We start from the raw sequence: 21,428 nt of genomic DNA, 5'->3' as shown, positions 1-21,428 counted from the left end.
TGTGAAACAGTAATTACCCCCAAAAGCTAATAACTGGTTTTGCCAACTTTAAAGACCTGCAATAAAGTGTTTTTGATAACTGGCAATGAGTCCGTCACTTTGTTGTGGAGGAATTCTGGCCCACTTTTCTTTGCAGAATTGTTTTAATTCAGCTACAGATTTGCCCGAACAGCTTTGGTACACCTTGATTCTCAAACTCTCAGTGAATGGCTCTCTTGAGATCAGTCTACAACTTTTTTACATGGGTTGTACTCTGATATTCTGAACTCTACAAAATATGATTTTTTTAGGGGTTCCAGGGGGATGACTCCTGTGATTGTAGAAAGAAGTCAGATTCTACATTCTACATTAGTCGATGGGGAAATAGCCCCAACTCCCCAGTGCAGATCCATCTAATGACAACGATAATGATGGTGATTTTAAAGACTTATGGAATCCATAAAGCATGTGCAAAGCAATTTTTCAAAGATTCAAGTTTTTAATCAAAGCTGATATTAACAATTTGATGTTGAATATAAAGCAAACATGAAATTGAAGGACCTTCATTGGTAGTTTCTGCTACATACCAAACATATGTACAGGTGCACTTTAATGTACAACAAGAAAATTGCACAACTGAAAAAGATAATAATAAAATAGTATTTTTAATGCACTTTGTCCGGCTGGTGCAATAAGAGCATAAAGTAATGCAATACAGAGGTTGTGCTTATTGCATGTTTCGGTACTGCCCATGGTAGGGTTGTGTTGGATGTATCACCTGTTGGAAAATGGACAGCATGTTTTCTTATTTGAGTTATCTGATTTGATCAGGGGTTGTCAAAGTGACGAAGGTTGGTTGGAGCATTTCCAACATTCCCAACCCAAGCTCAGAGAGGTCTGACATGAATCATAAATGACAGACTTTATTGTGTCTCAAACACAGGCATTCTCATGACATATAACTGACCCACGTGTTCAATCATGAAACATTTGGAAACAATGTCCTGGCATGTTATTGCACACAGTTCATTTGAGTTCCTCACTTTTACAAGGAATTTTGCGATGTTTGTGTTGATCTGTGTGTCCTGGATAGTTGGCTGTCTGGTTAGTCGCTGCAGCTGCTTGCAGAAAAAGACCAGTTCTCTGCAGGAGCAGTCGGGCTTTCCTTCACAGCTGCAGGGTTTTGGTACAGCGACCAAGGACTCCACCACGGCAAAGCAACTGCTTGTCTCTATTACTGAATTGTTTCTTTTTAATGTACCACTACACTCCAAACTAGTGACCAGCATGTTCTTATAAACACAACGCTTATATTCGGTTACACTGTCACGATGTGGCTGACACCACGAAAGTGTTTCATTCTTCTGCAACGCTGCAATTTCTCTTGATGTACAAACTCTCTGAGAGCCACTTCCCAGAGTCACTAACTCTTCTCCAATGTAATTTAAGGACTTTGTAAAACGATCACAACTTGTCATGGAACAGAAGAAGTCTTTGATTTCTGTGCTGGCGTCCTGAAGGGTAGCACTTCCTTGTCTTATTATTTTCTCATATGAAAAGAAATTCTTGAAAATCTGTAATGAAATTGACTGCGTACCAGAGTACATCTGCAACAGTCTGCTGTTCATGTCTTGAAAAACAAACACTGAATTGGCCCACAAAAGCCCCCAGTTCCGGACACCTTCTGTAAGATGCGTCAACAAATGGCAGTCGTACGAACAATGCTCGAGTCCATAGAGAGACGGTATCTGTGCTACAAACTGAACCAGACACAACTCGGCACAGTTGAGCTCATCCTGAGTGGCAAACTGGGAGAGGAGGACGTGAAGGGCACAAGGAAGAAGCATCCAGTGCTTGTAGTAAACTGCTGGCAAAACATTCCTCAGTATTACAGGAGAATAGAGGAGAGCAAATGCTCTCCACTCACAAGCTTTCCAATGCATCCTCTCACTGAGGCTCCTGGGACTTCGGCTGATTTCATTTGGTGGCTGGATCTCACACAAGGCTCTGTCCAGGTCGTTTAAATGCTCATCTGTCAAATGGAAGTCCTTGCTGGCATAAAGCGGGTCGAACCACAGATTGACGAACTGACGGACAACGCCCAGACAAAAACAGTGCATGTAATCTGGAAAAAAGCCTTTGATAATGTCAAATGACGGCAAAAGAAACAGGAGACTTGGACCTTTAACCCCCATTTGACTCTGGTCATAACTATTTCCCATCACTAACTCAGCAAGTTGCACCGTTTCAGGCATGTGTCTCAGATCACAGCCGTCCATCTGTATCGGGTAAACTCTGGTAAAACCCCTGCCCTTTATAACCATCTCACCTTTGTGGTAGCAAAAACCACAACCAAATTCTTTGTTGAACGGCTCAAAGTTCTGCACCATTGCTCTTGCTATCGCATCACATGTGCATATTTTAACTGTTACCGTGGTGTGATGCTCCGAGCCGATCTCATCTTTCCAACAGAACCCTGCAGCAGACAGTTTCTGAAGCTCGTTAATGAACGGAGTCAAAAAACTCTGAACTTGTGGTTTTCCTTTGCCAAACCATAAAGTGTGCAACAGAACGTTTTTGCACCGTTCCACATACGGTAGTTCGTTGATGGTACACAGGATGGGCCAGATGGAGTATTTTGAGGAGCTGAACACGGGCGAGCCATCGCAGTTGAAGGTGAGTGTAATACTGCCGTCTTGTCTTTCACTCTTGTATTCGTTTCCAGTGTGGACATCAGAAAAGGAATCATCCCTCGTGAAATGCTTCCCAAGCTTTGAGTGGACGCGTGCAAGGAGGTTTCTTAGCTGAATTTCTAGCGGCATTACAAGGAAGTAGTAAGCCTTCAAGATCAGATATTTTCTGCTCAAGCTCTGCTGGCACACACTACACTCATTACCGGGATCCACACCAAGGTAGTTTGTACACCTGGGGCAATAAAAGTGGATCTCAGTCTTTCCGTTGTAATCAGTCGAATGTTTTTTTAAAAAGCGAAGCGACTTTGGAACACATCCGGGTACCACCAAGTTTAGGAGGTGCAGGAGATCTCTGGCTGCTGCTTTTGACAAGCCGTGCTTCACAATGAACGCCAGGAGGAGCAGGAGGAGGGCTCCCATTGTGACTGAGGAACCAGCATATATCTTCTTCTCTCCACAGAAAAACTGCTCCTAGTAACACATGACAGGCCAGAAATATGCTTTAAAAGCTAAATGTAGTAGAAATGAACCAAAACGTCATCATTTCCATATTTAAAAAAATAACAAATGAAAAATACTAACTGTTGGATCTTCTTCTGTAGTTTCATCATCAGATGAAGCAGAGTTGGTCGCTCCTTGGTGCTATAACATAAAAGAGAAAGAGATATAAGCAGGTACATTAAGTTAAGGTGCACGAAAAACCCTGCTTACGCTTACATTTAAGCTCCTCTTCACCTACACATACAGTCTCCAAAATAATTCAGTGTATCAAGCATTAATTAAATAATTGATTAAAAGTTGATCCAAGATCTGTGCACTGTGCAGCCCCACACACAGGGTGATCTGCACCAACTCACTAACGGAGATTTGCCGCGTTAATGCGGTTATGACATTAACGTCATTTTAACGAGATTAACGCCAACAGCACTACTAAAACTATATAATATTGTAACAGAAAAGTTACCAATGTTTGCTTAGGATGTATCCTAAATGGCTGAGGTTCAAGAGGTGAAGTCTAGTAGGAACTTAGTGGTTATAGCTGCCTGTGTCAGTATCCTTGAAGTACCCGTGCACCTAATGATTCACAACTTCAAACTTAAATCAAATTTGGTTTCCTGGATATGTTTACTCCTCCATCACAGACTGGTTTTTGGGATGCTTCAAAGGATAGTTGCAGATTTCGGTCAGTCAGCAGATTATACAGTACTAATAAAATGTTCACGTTTCTCCAACGTTGTCTTCCCAACAGTTTCACTGGATGGCCAGGAAGCGTTCACGATGTCTTCTCCGGCGCTGATAATCGGCGTCTGTCTTGTGTCAGTGACGTAAAAGACGGATTTAAAGCGACTTGACCGTTCAAACAGCAGTCGCTTTCTAAAACATCAGATATGTATCGGATTCAGTACCACATACAAAAGTGACCCAGATCGGATTTGAAAATATCGGATTTGTGCCGTTCACACTGTCATAGCATGATCGGATATGGGTCGCATAGGGTCAAAAAAATCGGATTTGATGCGCTTTCGTCTGCAGCGTGAACGTAGCCGAAGTTGGACGTCTTGATTGCGTTTGTGGTGTGGGTTCCTTCTTTAAATTAATTATTTGGATGGTTTGCTTTAGTTTTAACTAAGTAATTATTGCACTTCTTTCTGCATGTGCATATTTACCATTTCATGGTCCGGATCTCCTCCTCTGCTCTCAGCTATTCCAGCTGACAGATGACTGGCCTGCGAGTCAGAAAAGGATGGCTGATGAACATCTTGATGTCATCATTTTGATATCCTTAAAATCACTTTCACTTATTGTTACTTCACATACAATAGGGTCTTCTTCATCTTCATCAGATGAGTAAGAATCTGTGTTTCCATCACTGCAGATGGTGTTATCGCTCTAAAGATTTAACAGGAAAACAGAATGAGGACCTGCACTTGAAACCATGCTATCTGCTATTTTTGGTCCCTCCCTAAAAGGACTGGAGAGGTCAATTTGAATGTAAATGTGGCCAAATTTAGATCAGGCATGTTAATAATATTGAGATGGTATTTTTCAGTTTTCTATGTCGACTAATCGTCTCTGGATTTTAAAAGGTAAACAGAATGAGGGGTTCTTGTCTTTCCAAACAATGCTCAAACTGGAGATGCTTTACCATTTTATGGGCTGAACTTCCTCCTCTGATATCTGACGGTCCAGCCTAGGAGACAGGAAGTGATGAGCTACAAACATCTTCATGTGATAATTTATTGTATATCATTTATAAATATATATATACAGTAGCTAACACACCGTATTCTCTTCATCTGTTGCTTGAGTATGAGATGAGTCGGAATGTATGATCTCTACATCCTTGTCGGTAGTGCTAAAGTCTCTCTGGATTTAAAGAGAAATATATAGAATGATAGGTTTTATTAGATTACTTTAAAAATCTGATATTTTAAACAATCATTTAAACAATTTTTAAAAATACATAAGCACTAACGTCTTGTTCTGTAGTCTTGTCTTTAGATGAAACAGCAGTAGCCTTTCCTCGCTGCTATAGAGAAAGAGACAGAATATAGATGTGAGCCAGAAGAAAAAGACCCAAGTATCCTCACAGTCAAGCACACTTTTACACGACATATGCCGAGAGATACATGACTCCAAAATAAATAACTAAAACCTCAATCTAGCACTAAAACTAATACCATTATATTATAAACTTTAAAGAAGTTCATTTAAATTTAAAGCTCACATGTAAGCCCTCATTATTTTAAATCAGAAGTCACTGTAAATTTTACATTTACTGTCTAGTATAAAGACAGCATAAACAGTATACTGTCAGTAGAGTTGTATGTCTCAAGACCGGTCTTGGTCTCGAGACCACTTTTACGTGGTCTTGGTCTTGTCTTGTCTTGGTCTTGCTGTCTCAGATCAACATAGTGGTCTGGAGATTTGGAGTCAACAGTATCCATGACACACAACGTAGCGTTCGATAATGTGTCATGCGCAAAAGCATCAGCTCTAAGAGCCGTGCTTAGAGAGTGCTTTGTAGTGAATCAGAAGAGTCGACTCCCCTTGAGCGAGAGCCGCTCCTCACTTAATTTCCTTTCGCTGCTCAGCTCTCACACAGTGGCTCAGCTATGCTCCAATCCCTCCATATTGTGGCCAATCACATGCGAGGATATAGGATAATATCATTATGTGAAAAACAGAGAGGGTGAGAGACGCGACAGTCAAGTGGAGCATGCGTCTGTCCTCTCAGTAAGTGAGTGAGACAGTAGACAGCGGTGAGGAGGGCTGTGTGAGTGCATCGCAAAAACACATAAATATGCCTGACACCCGTAAACGAAGCAGCATCTGGCTGCAGTTTAAAGACTTTTTTGTCTCGGTCTCGTCTCGACTTTCTCTTGGTCTATACTCAGTCTGTCTTGGTCTTGTCTTGGTCTCGATACCCTCTGGTCTTGGTCTTGTCTTGGTCTCGATACCCTCTGGTCTTGGTCTTGTCTTGGTCTCGATACCTTCTGGTTTTGGTCTTGTCTTGGTCTCGATACCCTCTGGTCTTGGTCTTGTCTTGGTCTAGATACCTTCTGGCCTTGTCTTGGTCTAGATACCTTCTGGTCTTGGTCTTGTCTTGGTCTCGATACCTTCTGGTCTTGGTCTTGTCTTGGTCTCGATACCCTCTGGTCTTGGTCTTGTCTTGGTCTCGATACCCTCTGGTCTTGGTCTAGATACCTTCTGGTCTTGGTCTTGTCTTGGTCTCGATAACTTCTGGTCTTGGTCTTGTCTTGGTCTCGATACCCTCTGGTCTTGGTCTTGTCTTGGTCTCGTTACCTTCTGGTCTTGGTCTTGTCTTGGTCTCGTTACCTTCTGGTCTTGGTCTTGTCTTGGTCTCGATACCTTCTGGTCTTGGTCTCGTCTTGGTCTCGATACCCTCTGGTCTTGGTCTTGTCTTGGTCTCGATACCCTCCTGTCTTGGTCTTGTCTTGGTCTCGATACCTTCTGGTCTTGGTCTTGTCTTGGTCTCGATACCTTCTGGTCTTGGTCTTGTCTTGGTCTCGATACCCTCTGGTCTTGGTCTTGTCTTGGTCTCGTTACCTTCTGGTCTTGGTCTTGTCTTGGTCTCGATACCTTCTGGTCTTGGTCTCGTCTTGGTCTCGATACCCTCCTGTCTTGGTCTTGTCTTGGTCTCGATTCCCTCTGGTCTTGGTCTTGTCTTGGTCTCGATACCTTCTGGTCTTGGTCTTGTCTTGGTCTCGATACCCTCTGGTCTTGGTCTTGTCTTGGTCTCGATTCCCTCTGGTCTTGGTCTTGTCTTGGTCTCGATACCTTCTGGTCTTGGTCTTGTCTTGGTCTCGATACCCTCTGGTCTTGGTCTTGTCTTGGTCTCGATACCTTCTGGTCTTGGTCTCGTCTTGGTCTCGATACCCTCTGGTCTTGGTCTCGTCTTGGTCTCGTTACCTTCTGGTCTTGGTCTCGTCTTGGTCTCGATACCTTCTGGTCTTGGTCTCGTCTTGGTCTCGATACCCTCTGGTCTTGGTCTTGTCTTGGTCTCGATACCTTCTGGTCTTGGTCTTGTTCTCGTCTTGGTCTCGATACCCTCTGGTCTTGGTCTTGTCTTGGTCTCGATACCTTCTGGTCTTGGTCTTGTCTTGGTCTCGATACCTTCTGGTCTTGGTCTTGTCTTGGTCTCGATACCTTCTGGTCTTGGTCTTGTCTTGGTCTCGATACCCTCTGGTCTTGGTCTTGTCTTGGTCTCGATACCCTCTGGTCTTGGTCTTGTCTTGGTCTCGTTACCTTCTGGTCTTGGTCTTGTCTTGGTCTCAATACCTTCTGGTCTTGGTCTCGTCTTGGTCTCGATACCCTCCTGTCTTGGTCTTGTCTTGGTCTCGTTACCTTCTGGTCTTGGTCTTGTCTTGGTCTCGATACCTTCTGGTCTTGGTCTTGTCTTGGTCTCGATACCCTCTGGTCTTGGTCTTGTCTTGGTCTCGTTACCTTCTGGTCTTGGTCTTGTCTTGGTCTCGATACCTTCTGGTCTTGGTCTCGATACCCTCCTGTCTTGGTCTTGTCTTGGTCTCGATTCCCTCTGGTCTTGGTATTGTCTTGGTCTTGATTTAGGCGGTCTTGACTACAAGTCTAACTGTCAGTGTAGACGACGGAGATCAGCCTGGACAACTCATAAAACATCTGCTCACATCTGGTTGAATTAAGTGGTTGAATTCAGATTACAAAGAGCAGTAAACCGCAGATCACCAGTACAGTTGTTGTGAATAGAAAACTAACAATGGAGAGCATGGGGTTCCATGGAGATGAACCAAGTGGCAATCTGCAGGGCTAAAAATCAAAACCAAACACAGAAGTGCCAAAAACTGCAGTTCCTCAAGTGGTCACTTGAAACTGGCTTCAAAAATGTGTTAAAACCAACAGAGTGTCATCTTAAAATCTCTAACTTTAGAAGTAAACATATGGTCTGGCACTGAAAAACCAACATTTCCGTAGCCGAAATACCAATAATGAGGCTATAAAGTTAGCCACATAACCATGGCGATATCGTGTGTGGGTAAGTCCATCCTTCATTAATAGTCTATATGTATAGCTCAGTTTTTAAGCCAACTTTAAGTGGCCATTTAAGGTATTGGAGTTTTCTGGAAAGGCTTTATTTTTCTTATGCAGTGTGTGCATATATAAAAAGTTGACATTTAAAATTTGGCTGGAGATTTTAGTTCCAGTCCTAGTAGTATTAGTCTGAAAGGCAGACCAGTTGGACTGTACAAAGAGACCAGTCTGAGTGAGACTGGAGCCAAATTTAGATCAGATATGTTTTTCTATTCTTAGTTCATGATGGAGAGTCTTCGCACATTTCGTCTTTCTATTTTTCCTTCTAAAGTTCACCAATCCTTGAATTAATAAAATTTACCTTTTTGTGATGCAAATCTTCTCCTCTGTCTTTTGGCCCACTAGAGCCATTACCAACCTAAGAGACAGGAAAAGATGCATCAAGTCATATGGTAAACATTAATCTGCGGCTACACCTCAGAGATCAAACTGTCATGGATTTCAGTAGAGTGATTAACACTTCTTTAAGTGAACCCATTACCAAAATAATTTTATACAAATAAAAATTAAATTCTGGATTTTTGGGGAGTGGAAAAGTAACATGCTCTTATTGGTGTGGACTGGAATAGGTAGGTGGGGCAAGTATTCACTGGTGGGATGTCACCCATGTTATATCCTGTTCATCTCGTTACTTCTTTGAGTGCATTTCACAAGAGTTACTCAAACAATGTTGTGCAAATCTTTGGGGTAAATTGCAGGGAATGAATTGCCAAAATTAAATAGTTAACAATTTGTAGCAAATTTCATTAAAATTCCTTTTTAATTTTAAAGAAATAAACTGAATTGACATTTAGATTACTCTCTAAAAAGACATTTTAGCAGTTAGAAAATGTAAATATGAAAAATGACAAAAATGCTTTTATTAATGGAGACGAGAATGTTTTGTAATGCAAGGTGGGGGGGGGTGTCACTTGATCTACGTCACATGTATGATCAAATGCTCACATACTGTGAGCTGGACCAATATATGGTACCATGAAAAAGTTATTCGTTTTCTGCTTCCTGATTTATTACACTTACATGTTTCATATCATCAAAGTAATTTTAATATTAGACAAATTTAACCTGCGTAAATAAAAAATGCAACTTTTTAAATACGTTTTAAAATTTATTAAGGGAATAATCTATCCAAACCTACCTGACCCTATGTGAAAAAGTAATTTCCTCCCTTGTTAAATTATGTCTTGGATTAATCAACATTTTTTGGAAAGCTGAGTTCAATTTCAGTAGCCACACTACTATTTAATTACAGAAATCACTTAAATAGAACCTGTCTGACATCCACCGACCTGGAAAGGATTACAAAGCCATTTCTTAGGCTTTGGGACATCAGCGAACCACAGTGAGAGATATTATCCACAAATGGTTTAAAACACCTTCTAAAGAAAAACAAGCCCGTCTGAACTGAAATCCAACTGATGCGCTTTGGCATGACCGCTGATGCTCCAATGTGGCCGCTGGCCGCTAAATAATAACTTCCACATTTGTTTTCATCAGGGTTCAGAGCTAAGAAGCTCGTCTGGATGCAGGCGTCTAGTTTTGTACACACTGCTGCTTGATTTGCTGTTTGCAGAGTAATTAAGGGTTACCTCGCTGATCTTTGTCTTTGCAGACGTCTTTCTAGGGCGCCCACTTCTCGGCAGAGTAGCCACAGTACTGAATCGCTTCCATTTAAGCACAATGTCCCTAACTGTGTTGCGATGAATATCCAAAGTGCGTGCGATTATTTTATAACCTTTTCCAGATTTGTGCAGATCAACAATTTGCGATCGTAAAGCTTCCGAAAGCTCGTTTTTGCGAGGCATGATTCACGTATTCATTACGGGTTTCAGCTACCAGGAAGCGCTTCCCCCTGCACCGGAAGTGTGAATGGATATTTATTTTTATATTTTTTTTATAATTTTATTTTATGGGGCTTTATAATAACAAAATATTATTGTGTGTTAAAACCTGGAAATGTTGAAAAAACCTCAGTAGTCGGATTATTATAGTTTTGTTTTTTTTTATTTACACTTCTACCAAAGAATGTGGTTCCTGCAGCACCTCCCAAAAAAACTGGACCAGTTTATCTAATCACGGGCTCTTTTTACTTACTGTTAATCTCTTTCCACAATAGTTCAAGAGTGTAAAATACCTGCTGACTGTTTCTTCGTTAAACTGTCCTTGCATATTTGACATTAATAAATAGCTCACACAAAAAGATCTTGTTCAGATCTTTCTGAGAAAAACTGAATTTCGGAAACAAGCGAATATTTCTGTTGTTTTCCTCCTTATCCACAAAGCGAAGTGTTGCATTACTCTCTGGAAATTCTTGACCTTGGCATGTAAAGTTGCAAATTTTGTTATATAAATAACAAACTTTGAAAATATTCCTCCTGTCTTGGCTAAACAAATAAATTGGGTCAACTTGTGAGAGACTCATTAACTGTTCATCTTCAGCATCCACATAAAAATAATGACAATCGATCACGTCTGAAGCTGTGCGATTTAGTGTTGCAAAAAAACCCACACAGTGCTCCCCAAAATACTTTTAAATTAAGATTTTATTCGGCAACGTTTGTGATTTTACACATGCGATTCTGCAGGATTGACAGCTTCACTGAAACTGAAGATTTCTGAGAATACATGTACTAATACCGTGTGCTTTGATATCTTTAATCTAATGTAGACCACAGACATGAACACTCAGTACACTCAGTATGTCACAATAAACAAGCTGTCTGTCTGAACCTATGCACACAGATCACATAATGCATTTTGCAGAACCCATCTGGATATCTGTGTCAGGGTAAATCAAACCAAATGTGCGTATGTTTAGGTGTGTGTGCGTGTGTGTGTGTGTGTGTGTGTGTGTAAGCTGCCTGAGCACATTAGGTGTGCAAAGGCAGATTCTGTGGGGGTTCTGCAGGCAGATTATTTTGGGCTTCAGCTTCGGGCTCAGCTGGAGCTTTTGCCTCTGTGGGAGAAATATGAAAAAAATGAATGAATTAAAACACAAGCCAAAGAATGTAACAACAATGCTGGATATGTCACAGTCAGTTTACCTTTATCTTCAGGTTTCTGTGTCTGTGGCTGAAACTGTAGTTCTCCATTAGGACCCGCAGGAGGCTGCCCATCCACTGCCTGCTGTTCTTTCTGTCGCTGAGACATTTCTAATACAGCCTGCCATTTAAAAAAAGAAAAAAAAAAGAATTAACTATTTTTTAAGTTTCAGATGATGTAAGAAAGTGACCGCCAGGCTAGGATCGTTACCTGCTGGTACTCTCTCCTCTGGGCCTCCAAGGCTTTGCCTCTCTCCCTCAGCAGCTCCTGCTCCTGAAGCAGAGTCTCAGCCCTCCTCTTCAGCTCTTCCTCCTTGTCCCTGAGTTCAGCCTCAAATCGCTGGAGCTCTTCCTCTGTATACACTGGCTTGTTTTCCAGAGTCTGCAGCGACAACAGCGGGATGCAGATAACGCACACATCCATCCATTTAAAAAAGAAAACATGTCCCTCCCTCTTCCCAGGGAGGGACATCTCACAGGAGGCATCCTGTTTAGATGCCTCAAGCACCTCAACAGGCTCCTTTAGACACGAAGGAGTTGCCTCCCAAATGGCCAAGATTCCCACCCTATGCATGAGCTTACTTGTAATGCTTTTAACCTTTAGCTTATTTTTTAGTCACTACCTTGGAGCCATAGGTGAGGATAGGAATGTAGATCGACTGGAGATCCAACAGTTTTGCTTTCATGTTCAGCTCTCTCTTTACCGTATCGGACTAATACGGCGTCTGCATCACAACAAATGCTGCACCAATCTGTATCTCAATCTCCTGCTCCGCACTGTGAAAACACTGGTGAAAAAGACTCTGAGAATTCCAATTCATCCAAAAACTCTGCCCTAACCTGCAGTGGATACTCCACCCTCTTATGGTAGAGAAACATGGGCTCAGAGCTGGAGATATCAATTCTCACCCTAGCCATGGAAGGCCAGAGTGGGATGCTCTGATATCGTCATGTTGGTGTTGTTCCCAGATCATTATGAAAATGTTGTTCCAGGTTCAACATTCCAAGTGACCAATCACATTATTGTGACGTTATTCTTTTGCGCACCAACCCATTCGTGCATTTATGAAATTCCAATGTTGCAAGGACAATATCAATTCTGCTTAGCGTTTATTAAAGGGTTAGGGTCAGGGTTAGGGTCCGTTGATCGGCGGACAAAGGCGGTTTCTCGCAGCTTAAGTACAGTTTTTTGTTTTACGCCGGTTTTTCCCGAAGTCGCAAAAGTATGACATCACAACATTCTGATTGGTCACTTGCAATGTTGATCCTGGAACAACCTTTAGTATGATGATCTGGGAACAACACCAACACGAGGATATCAGATCGTGCGGCCACAGTGATCCCAAAGCTAGATAAATTAGTTCTAGGTGAGGGGTCAGATTAAGTGTGATTCCTATGGGGACCCCCCCCCCCAAAAAAAAAAACCACACCAAAGGTACGTAATACCTTGCCTAGGGTAAGGCAGAGACCTTCGCGATCTGATCCCCAGTTGATAAAATTAGTTAAAGCATTATGCATGCATTATCTCATTATTGAAAAGAACACCACTGTCACACCCAGTCTGATTTTCCAAATGTCCATTGGTAAACAGGAATTAAAACATAAAAAGTACATCAAAGACTTTTCATTGGGTCAACTTAACTGTTCAACTTCAGCACCCACACTTTCCAGGCTCATCCTGGGAACTCGAACCACACACCCAGTGCAAAGCATCCACCCACTTCCCCAACCTTCAGACCACCTCTGAGCTCCTTACCTCCCACTCTTTGGGATTACTGAACTCTTTCTTCTCTGTGGACTTGAGGAATTCCTCCAGGCTGACGAGCCGGTCTTTGTTTGCGTCCACCTTTTAACACAGGAACGTTGGCTGCGTCAGTTAAAGAAAAACCCAGTAAAGGTGGGAAATGGTGAGATAAATAATTAACAATTTACATTTTTCATGACATGCTCCCTCATCCTCAGCCTTTCTTCCTCCATCTCCATCATATCATCTTCCTCATTCTTTGGGTCGTAGACCTTCTCCAGCTGGAGGAGGGAAATAAACAGATGTTAGCCGCTACTCTGACGCTGTGCATATGTCTGCTGTCAGCTTGTAAAAAAGCCCGCGGGAGCTTAGGAACACAGAGAAGAGCTGCATTTTGAAGGAAATAGAAATCAAACCAGGATTTTAAGCAGTCTCAGGATAAAACTAAATCTAAATCTAAGTTTAATTGAAGCAGTCATGATGTGGATGTAAGCAGGATTGTACACCTCCTTTGTAAAGAGAGCCTCCAGTTCCTGCTCATCCAAAACACCGTCTTCATTTGTATCTAAATGAAACAGAGAATGAATGAGAAGCCTTCTTTCTTTGTTTTTAAAAAAACATATAACATGAAAAAAAGAGAATGGCTTAAAGCGAGTTGCTGTCACCCACCATGCAGTTTAAAAAAGGTCTTGGGGTTGAACTCCTGAGGATCCAGTCCATCTGTCTCCTCCCAAACTTCCCGCAGCTGATCAACGCTACCCTGAGTGGGAAAAATATTTTTTAAAAACAGACTGAAAACCTCAGTCATTTCTAATGGTTTCTGATAAAAACGAACACGATGTATCAGTCGCCCACCGGAGCGTTCACTTTAGGATGCTGGCGGTGTTTCTCCTTCAGCTCCTGCATTCTCTTCTCCTCCTTTTCCCTCTTCTCCTGATCCAGGCTCTTCAGGTACTCCCGCCTCTCGTGCTCCTTCAGCATCTCGTAGCGCTTGAACTCCTCGTGTCTCTCTGCGTCGTAGTTCTCCAGGTCCTTAGTGGCCTAGATGAAAAGCCAGAGAGATAAAAGATATTATTGCTGCTACTATTGCAGTTAATAATATATTTTTTAAAAAATAGGTGAGGTATAGCACAAAATAGACAGTCTGATCAGTGTTGTTATGATTCTCGAGATCTGTCACACTCAAATGAACAAAAATTTCTTTAAAAACTCCTAAAATTCTTCTTCATTTATCGCTGCAGCAACTTACCGTTGAGATTAGAAGCTCGAGATCTTTGGCCTCAAAGGTGTTTTGATTGTGCGGATCCAGATGTTCAAACTGCTTCAGAAGGGAGGCATGGTCCATCTGAAGACCTGTATGGATCATATGTGAATAACCAATCACATACTGCACTACCACGGGGCGATCGTGGCTCAAAGAGTTGGCAGTTCGTCTTGCAACCGGAAGGTTCGAGCCCCGGTTCGGACAGTCTCGGTCGTTGTGTCCTTGGGCAAGACGCTTCACCTACCGCCTACTGGTGTTGGCCAGAGGGGCCGATGGCGCGATATGGCAGCCTCGCTTCTGTCAGTCTGCCCCAGGGCAGCTGTGGCTACAACCATAGCTTGCCTCCACCAGTGTGTGAATATGAGAGTGAATGAATAGTGGAATTGTACAGCGCTTTGAGGGCCCTGAAAAGCGCTATGTAAAATGCAATCCATTGTTATTATTATTATTACCATTTGGTTCTATATATATTACTGAATAAATACACAGATTTGTGCAGAGATTTTTTTGTAAATAACAGACTGATAAAAATGGACTGACATACAAAATTTCCATAATCAGTTAAGATAAGAAAAAGTAAATGGTTCACAAATTTCTGTGAAGGTGTTAAAAATCTGTTTCATCTTTTTAAAATTATTAAATCTAATAAGAACTTTAGTATACAGTTAACTGCAAACTTTTCAGTGACGTGGATCAAAGGAATCCCACTCACTCTGTGTGTTGGTGCTGTCCAGTTTGGCCTTTAGCAGCATCCTGAGACGAGAAACCTCCTGACGCTTCAGCTCATCCAAGCGAGTTCTGACATGATGACTGACCAGGTCCAGCTCTTTACTGAGACGCCCGTTCTGACGGCAAACATGAGAAATCCAGGTGAGTTTAAACAGTTTGGACACGACGTCAGCTGCTAGAATGTAAACAGTACACGGGGAAGCCTACTGACTGAGAAGGAAGAACGTGAAACAGAGGCAGAGGTGGAAACCAACCTTAATGTCCTCTGTGTTTGCTGTCTGCAGTTTCTCTCTGAAGTGCGGGTCTGTCTCTAAAACCTCAATCACCTCTCTGAGGTAGCGGTCGTAGTACAGGCCAGTGTCCTATTTTGTAAGGAAAAGTTATCCACAACAAGTCTCTGGTCATAAAAACAGGTCACGAGGTAGAAGAAAAAACAAATTACAGAATAATGAGCCATTACCATGTTCTCTTCCTGCACTTCCTCTTTAGGGACCTGCTGGGCTGCATTGCGATCTATAGGCACTGACCAGACCTCGACAGAGATGGACAGGAGCAGGAGCCAGCCAGATATCCACTTCATCCTCCTTTATTATGAACACCAATAACATAAATATCTTCCAGTGTCAGTTCATACCTACATTTATATGTAACTTGGTACATTAAAAAAAATCTGTATGATGCATTTAATTCACAGAGAACCTCCTTCCCCTAAAATCTCACAACACACAACTCAATTATGACATTTTCAAACAAAAGACCCTGTAAGGATACTCATGTGCAAATAGGTCATGTTTCCTATTGTTTGATCATATTAGGGACATTACATTTACGTCATAATACTTGGTGTATACATTATGTAGATTTCCAGGAGTGGTTTATGTCTTCTGGTATCTGTAGTTGTAGTTTAGGAAGTATGAGAATCTGATGGATCTTCACCAATAATAAACCTCAGGTAGTGCTCTGGACATAGTTTATCATCTTTTTCCTATTTTTTCAATACTATATAATTTAACTCCTATACAACCTTAATCTCAGTTAACAAATTATACGCAGTGGTTACAGCAGGAAAGTGAGCTAATCACTTTTAGGTTTTAATGTCATTAGTTGATGATCGATGAATGCCGATGACTGAAAGGATCTATACAAAATCTAAATCTGTAGTTCTTCGTAGATTTCGATGTATCCTTGGATAAATAAAAAAAACAGTAATATGACATTTTGATAAGAATTAACGCAATAGATGTAATCCAAGAGGGAAGAAGTGTTACAAATAGGAGCTATACCGGCATTCTGAGATGAGGTTTCATGTGCCATTTGTAATGATACCATCTATATTATTATTTATTAATAAGGCATTTGTTAATTAATGGTATTGTTTAGCTATTGCTAGGAAGCTAACTAGCTTAAGGAAGAACACTACGGATGCGGAAAAAGGATACGGAGTGATGACGATTTAGCCCCCCAAAAATAATCTATTCGTTAACAGCGAACCCCTGTCACTGTAAACCCGACACAAACCTAAATTAATGATTCGCTTATGGCTTATTTCAGGCCTCTTTTGTTATTAATTGATTTTACAGATGATGTTAGAGCTCCGTGTTTTCACATCGCCGAACGTGTAAGCAAGAAACGCGTAGCACATTTCTTTCTACGACACAGTTTTCTCTTAATTTGTCGTACACTCTTGGTCGGCGTTAAAATGACACCTAAAACTTGTCATAACACTGAAAAACATCCTTACATAGGCAGTGTCTTACCGCAAGTTTGTTTTGGATATCTGACCCAATGCTTCAAGCACGAGCTGTATTTGCGTCGGATAAAACTGACGTCATGGGAATGCGGATCTCCTCCTGTGTGCTCCCTTCAGGTAACGTCGGCAATATCATACACATCATTTTTTTACGGGTAAGGAGCTTTGAAATTGTGATCACAATTTTGTATTATGGTGAACATAATGCAAGCTCACCGTGATAAATGTGCCACACAATTAATGAGACAAAATCCCCCTTTAGTGAGATAACATCAGATATAAAAGATTGCTTTTGGAGGCGCGTGGCTTTGCACATGAAGGCATCAACGGATATCAGGTAAAAAATAGACACAAAATATGTACAAACATTTTTAATAGCTTTAAAAATAGATTTTCTGTGTATTGAACTCAGCACAAAAACACAAAGTTATGGTAAATTGAAATAAATTAACATAAAACGAATCAACAATTGCGCATGAATAATAAATAAAAGGTATAAATATGATTCTTTAAAAAAATCTAGACCTAATATAAAATTAATAGAAGTATTAAATATGGCACGTGGAAAACACGCCTTTTCGCAAATAAATTAACAAAAATAAATTAACAAAAATAAATTAACAACCACACACAAAAATAGCCAAATTATATGAGGAAAAAATGTCAGAGCATTCTGAGGTCATATTGAATTTATATCAGTTTGACTGATGAGCTTAAAGGGTTTTGATTGGTTGACACTTTCAATGCAACACTTCATTCAGTGTTCACAAGTCAATCTCTCTCATGTCAGTTGGTGTTCCAGGCCTTTCGTTCTCCACCTCCTCGTCTTTTTCTGTGGGGCCCTGCTGAAGCCCACTCCTCAGACGCTGGTGGAGGGCATATTCAATCATCTCACTGTAGCACTGCAGGACAGCCTGGAAAGCAAGAAAGAGAAAAATGAAGTCTTTTGTGTAAGATATGTGTATTTCACTGCATTTGTTAAAGCTTTGAAACAAGGAGGCCCTTCAAAACAAAAAAAAATGCTTCTTGTTGATTCTGTCCCTTTGCAAAATTAAAATTCCAACTGAAAACCTTATTTAAATCAAATCTAATCTAATATTTGAGTCTACTTGCAAACAAAACAGGCAATCTCACCAGGTCGGTCTGGCACAGTTCAGCCAATGTTTCACTCATAAGTGCCAGCTGAGTGAGGCCCTTGTTGCCCAGACCTCGTAGGGCACAGTTCAGTGACGCTGCAGCAACAAGCGATGGCGGGGCTCCCAGAAACCGGGAGTCGCAGACACACATGGCGGCCAGCGTGTCGCTGTGCCGCCGCAGGGTGGAAAGCTGCTCCTCCGCAGATTCACCACTGTCTCCTCTCTCCTCTACACAGGCGAGAAAATGTGGGAGAAAATCCTGCGGAGTCACTGCTGCTGTGTCCCATCGGAGGGTGGCGAGGATAACACGCTCCATTTCCTAATGGAAGGGAGCATGAAAACAGGAAGATTTTAGCTGAAGCCCAACTTTATGGGCTACATTTGAAAGACTTTGGCATCCAGTGGAGACAAATCACTGTTAGGTATTAGAGGGCCACAGCTGGAAAAGACTCCCAAATGGGATTAGGTTATTCGGAGTATGAGATAAACTCACCAACAGGTTCGATGGCAGGAAGCTGTATTCAGCTGCCGCACACAGGGTGTCAGCGGTCACGCTGTCACACTCTGTGAGCTTCGAGGCTATAAGGATGCAGCCAGCAGCCAGGCAGTACAATGAGACCGGTACAGACAGAGACGCAGACAGGAACCTGTCCATCAGAGAGACAGACAGGGGGAAGACTGTCTCATCACAACCACACTCACAGCACACCTGGAGAGGAAGGAAAAAGGATGAAAGATGTCAGGATCACAGCTGTCCCGATGACATAACTCACCCAGCACTATGAGGCAAATCGAAAAACTGGAGCATGAGAGAACTGAATACCTCCAGGGCCCATTTGGCAAGCTCCTCCCTGCGCTCCGGATCCCTGTGGATGAGGGTGATGTAGAGCATGGAGGGCATGTATCTCTCCTCCACGTGAAGCAGCCTCTGGATCACTCGATGCCCCGACACTGTTGGGTCCCAGGCGGCTCGCAGCTGAGGCGAGCCACTGTTGTGGCCCTGGGCTTGTGCCTCCCTCTGGCTCTGATCCTGAGTCTGGTCATCCTCCACTTCCTCACACCACAGAGACACAGACATGTCTCTGTCCATCTGCACAGCCTGCTGGCTAAAATATGAACTTGTTTATGTCCAGGAGGGAATTAAAAGAAAAACCAACGTCCTTCTGCCACACGAGGAAGCTGAATAGTTTGCAGGTAAATGGAAGTTGGTAAATCACTGTAGAGCCTTCTTGGTTTTTGCTGAAATCAGTCTTCCTGAGGTGGCCCTGCTGAATATCCCCCCTCACTAGAAGCTCAAAGTTTTATACCCAGCAGTCGGGGAGAGAGGGGGAGTGGTCCAGAGGGGTGGGAAATGCCATAGGAAGGGGCAGAGACCCTCATGAGCGACATAAAATAATAAGTTAACAAACAATGCGATCCGTGCAACAATTGCCTCAACAGGTGGGGAGAGGGAGAAAGATGGAGAGCAAGGGGAGAGAGGGAGGCAGGGGAGGGGAAAAGAGGAACAGACAAGAGAGGGTGTGGCCCGCAGGGACAGAGCAACAGCTTGTCACCGACAGTGAAAAAAGAGAAGGACGAAAAGAAAAGGCAACGAGGGGTGAGAGAGAGAGAGAGAGAGAGAGAAGCACCTCCAGACTGTGACAATGGGCATGGATGACAAAAGGATGAGAGTGTTTGTTTACAACGTGAGCACGGGAGGAGAGATGTTCAGTCTTGTCCTGCTGTCAGAGAAAGATCCTCAAGTTCTGATATTTTTTTAGTTTCCCAAACATTCACACATACAGTCCCGTTATTGCTGTCTGTGCAGTTTCAGGGATTTTTGTGTCGTATAATGATTTGAGTCGGTGCTTTGCAGGTTTGCAATCCTAAAAAGTTGCTTATGTCCCCAGATGCATTTGGAGAACTGTGATTAAGTGATTAAAAATTAAAGATAGATCAAATGAGAGTAAAATCTCACATTTTATTCAAGCGAGAATACCCCAAAGGTTCTTTGTTTTGACAAATGTTTTTTTTAAACAAAGATATTTGATGAGGTAATTCTAGATAGATTCTAGATTCTTTTGTAAGGAAACAATGTAACAGCTGCGTGCAAACATACTAAACAAAAAAAGAATCATTTTTTGAAACAATTGCAAATTAATCAATAAAGAAAAATAATATTTGACAGCGGGGTTGCAAACAGATTTCTTTTTTGGAAGCTTTTGCACTTTTTAGATGGAAACGTTAAAATACCTTGAATACTGCACACATCTTGCGTTTCTCACCATTTATCAGGGGAGAGGAAGGGATTTCAAAAGTAGTTATAAATGTGTTCGTCAAACTTTTGGCTCTGAGCTTCTCTGTCGTCACAGATTGTCATTGTCAAAGCAACCTGCGTCCCCTTCGGTCTCCCCTCCCTATGGCAATCTGCTGCTCTTGTTTAGAGAGCGGCGAGGCCAGCGGGGAGGGCCGGGCGAGGTATGTGCAACAGACAGTGGAGCCGGGCAGGTCAATGAGCCGTATTGTCTCCCTTTACAAATCAGTGTCAGACAACAGCTCCTGGCCTTCTGCCTGCTGCTGGCTCTTCGCACACACACACTTCACACATTCACGGGGTAGACACACTTTTCGCGCACTCCCCGGGGAGCCCACTGATGGTCACAATGGGGTCGCACTCCCCAGTGGAGAATACAGATTGTATTTGACACACTCATTACAGGTGGCTCTTCACACATTTAAGGCGTCAATGGCAGCTAAGGTTTCAAATGGGAGTTAAATGGACAGAGATACGAACGCCATGCCGTGGATCACCACGACTTGATTTCAGCTGAGCATCAATAATTCATACCTGCTGTGACAAAGAAGTGATTCAGTTTCATATGTAACCCAAAACAGTATTTTTATGGAGGGAAAAAAAAGAACACTTAATTTATCTCCAAAGTTGGGCAGGTTCTGTATTACAGCAACCAAAAGACAATAAATAAAAAAACTCAGTAAGACAGAATATGACAAAACAATAGTCCTAAAATGGTAAACTGAACAAACATAAGAAAGATTTAAAAGATGGAAATACACAATGGGAGAACATGCACCTGAAATCTGTACTTATACTGTGAGTAATGTTCCGATAAAGCACTTGATTAAATTTCACTATTGTAAACGTAAGCAGGAGCTACTTTGATGAAAGTCAGGAAAATAAAAAATAATCACAACCACTTATCTGAGACTCACCAACATAATCAGTGTTGGGAAGGTTACTTTTAAAATGTATTACATTACAGAATACAGAATACATGCCCCAAAATGTATTCTGTAACGTATTCCGTTACATTATTCAATGAGAGTAACGTATTCTGAATACTTTGGATTACTTAATATATTATCATACTGTTTACAACTACATGAATGTACTATTGCTGTGATTTATTACTGTTACTGAAGGTCCGCGGCTCCGAACCGTAGTAAAGGGACCTCTGGCTAATACGGTGGGTTCTGTGTCGGGCTAGTAGCCAAAAACTAGCTTT

The 21,428-nt window shown here is 42.0% G+C and overlaps 3 protein-coding genes across 4 annotated transcripts; all 3 read right to left on the bottom strand.

Moving 5' to 3' along the window:
- Positions 1 to 409: 409 nt before the first annotated feature.
- Positions 410 to 10,131, bottom strand: LOC102787902 (uncharacterized). Of its 2 annotated transcripts, XM_087840030.1 has the most exons (9): positions 9,851 to 10,131; positions 8,563 to 8,619; positions 5,149 to 5,202; positions 4,956 to 5,039; positions 4,819 to 4,863; positions 4,491 to 4,562; positions 4,340 to 4,399; positions 3,255 to 3,314; positions 410 to 3,143 (listed from the first exon to the last, which is right to left on the bottom strand). In XM_087840030.1, the coding sequence occupies exons 1-9, from the start codon at positions 10,064 to 10,066 to the stop codon at positions 903 to 905; spliced, it is 2,889 nt and encodes a 962-aa protein (XP_087696156.1). In that variant the 5' UTR covers positions 10,067 to 10,131; the 3' UTR covers positions 410 to 902. The 2 variants fall into 2 exon arrangements, with proteins under 2 accessions (XP_087696156.1, XP_087696157.1); XM_087840031.1 differs by lacking the exon at positions 8,563 to 8,619.
- Positions 10,132 to 10,786: 655 nt separating this feature from the next.
- nucb1 (nucleobindin 1) lies at positions 10,787 to 16,896 on the bottom strand. Its single transcript, XM_087840033.1, has 13 exons — positions 16,797 to 16,896; positions 15,500 to 15,623; positions 15,294 to 15,401; positions 15,023 to 15,155; positions 14,296 to 14,399; positions 13,902 to 14,087; positions 13,716 to 13,806; positions 13,553 to 13,611; positions 13,235 to 13,327; positions 13,059 to 13,148; positions 11,514 to 11,684; positions 11,306 to 11,423; positions 10,787 to 11,217 (listed from the first exon to the last, which is right to left on the bottom strand). Exons 2-13 carry the CDS (start codon positions 15,617 to 15,619, stop codon positions 11,132 to 11,134), a joined length of 1,359 nt encoding a protein of 452 aa, XP_087696159.1. The 5' UTR covers positions 15,620 to 15,623; positions 16,797 to 16,896; the 3' UTR covers positions 10,787 to 11,131.
- Positions 16,897 to 17,388: 492 nt separating this feature from the next.
- ccndx (cyclin Dx) lies at positions 17,389 to 19,185 on the bottom strand. Its single transcript, XM_006803053.3, has 4 exons — positions 18,749 to 19,185; positions 18,419 to 18,634; positions 17,924 to 18,244; positions 17,389 to 17,703 (listed from the first exon to the last, which is right to left on the bottom strand). The coding sequence occupies exons 1-4, from the start codon at positions 19,013 to 19,015 to the stop codon at positions 17,554 to 17,556; spliced, it is 954 nt and encodes a 317-aa protein (XP_006803116.2). The 5' UTR covers positions 19,016 to 19,185; the 3' UTR covers positions 17,389 to 17,553.
- Positions 19,186 to 21,428: the final 2,243 nt, after the last annotated feature.

This window comes from Neolamprologus brichardi, chromosome 4 (assembly GCF_056152115.1).
Source record: "Neolamprologus brichardi isolate AB-2024 chromosome 4, ASM5615211v1, whole genome shotgun sequence".
Taxonomy (NCBI): Eukaryota; Metazoa; Chordata; class Actinopteri; order Cichliformes; family Cichlidae; genus Neolamprologus; species Neolamprologus brichardi.
The sequence above is the reverse complement of the archived record's forward strand: the minus strand, read 5'-3'. Positions and strand labels throughout refer to the sequence as shown.

Excerpts from the sequence above, each read along its gene's own strand:
- LOC102787902 (XM_087840030.1), bottom strand. The coding sequence starts at position 10,066 with ATGCCTCGCAAAAACGAGCTTTCGGAAGCTTTACGATCGCAAATTGTT. Across the intron at positions 4,864-4,955 it reads CAACAGATGAAGAGAATACG|GCTGGACCGTCAGATATCAG; the intron begins GTGTGTTAGCTA and ends CCTGTCTCCTAG. Across the intron at positions 4,563-4,818 it reads GAAGTTCAGCCCATAAAATG|AGCGATAACACCATCTGCAG; the intron begins GTAAAGCATCTC and ends TTAAATCTTTAG.
- nucb1 (XM_087840033.1), bottom strand. The coding sequence starts at position 15,619 with ATGAAGTGGATATCTGGCTGGCTCCTGCTCCTGTCCATCTCTGTCGAG. Across the intron at positions 15,402-15,499 it reads AAGTGCAGGAAGAGAACATG|GACACTGGCCTGTACTACGA; the intron begins GTAATGGCTCAT and ends CTTACAAAATAG. Across the intron at positions 15,156-15,293 it reads CAAACACAGAGGACATTAAG|AACGGGCGTCTCAGTAAAGA; the intron begins GTTGGTTTCCAC and ends GTTTGCCGTCAG.
- ccndx (XM_006803053.3), bottom strand. The coding sequence starts at position 19,015 with ATGGACAGAGACATGTCTGTGTCTCTGTGGTGTGAGGAAGTGGAGGAT. Across the intron at positions 18,635-18,748 it reads TTGCCAAATGGGCCCTGGAG|GTGTGCTGTGAGTGTGGTTG; the intron begins GTATTCAGTTCT and ends CTTCCTCTCCAG. Across the intron at positions 17,704-17,923 it reads AACTGTGCCAGACCGACCTG|GCTGTCCTGCAGTGCTACAG; the intron begins GTGAGATTGCCT and ends CTTGCTTTCCAG.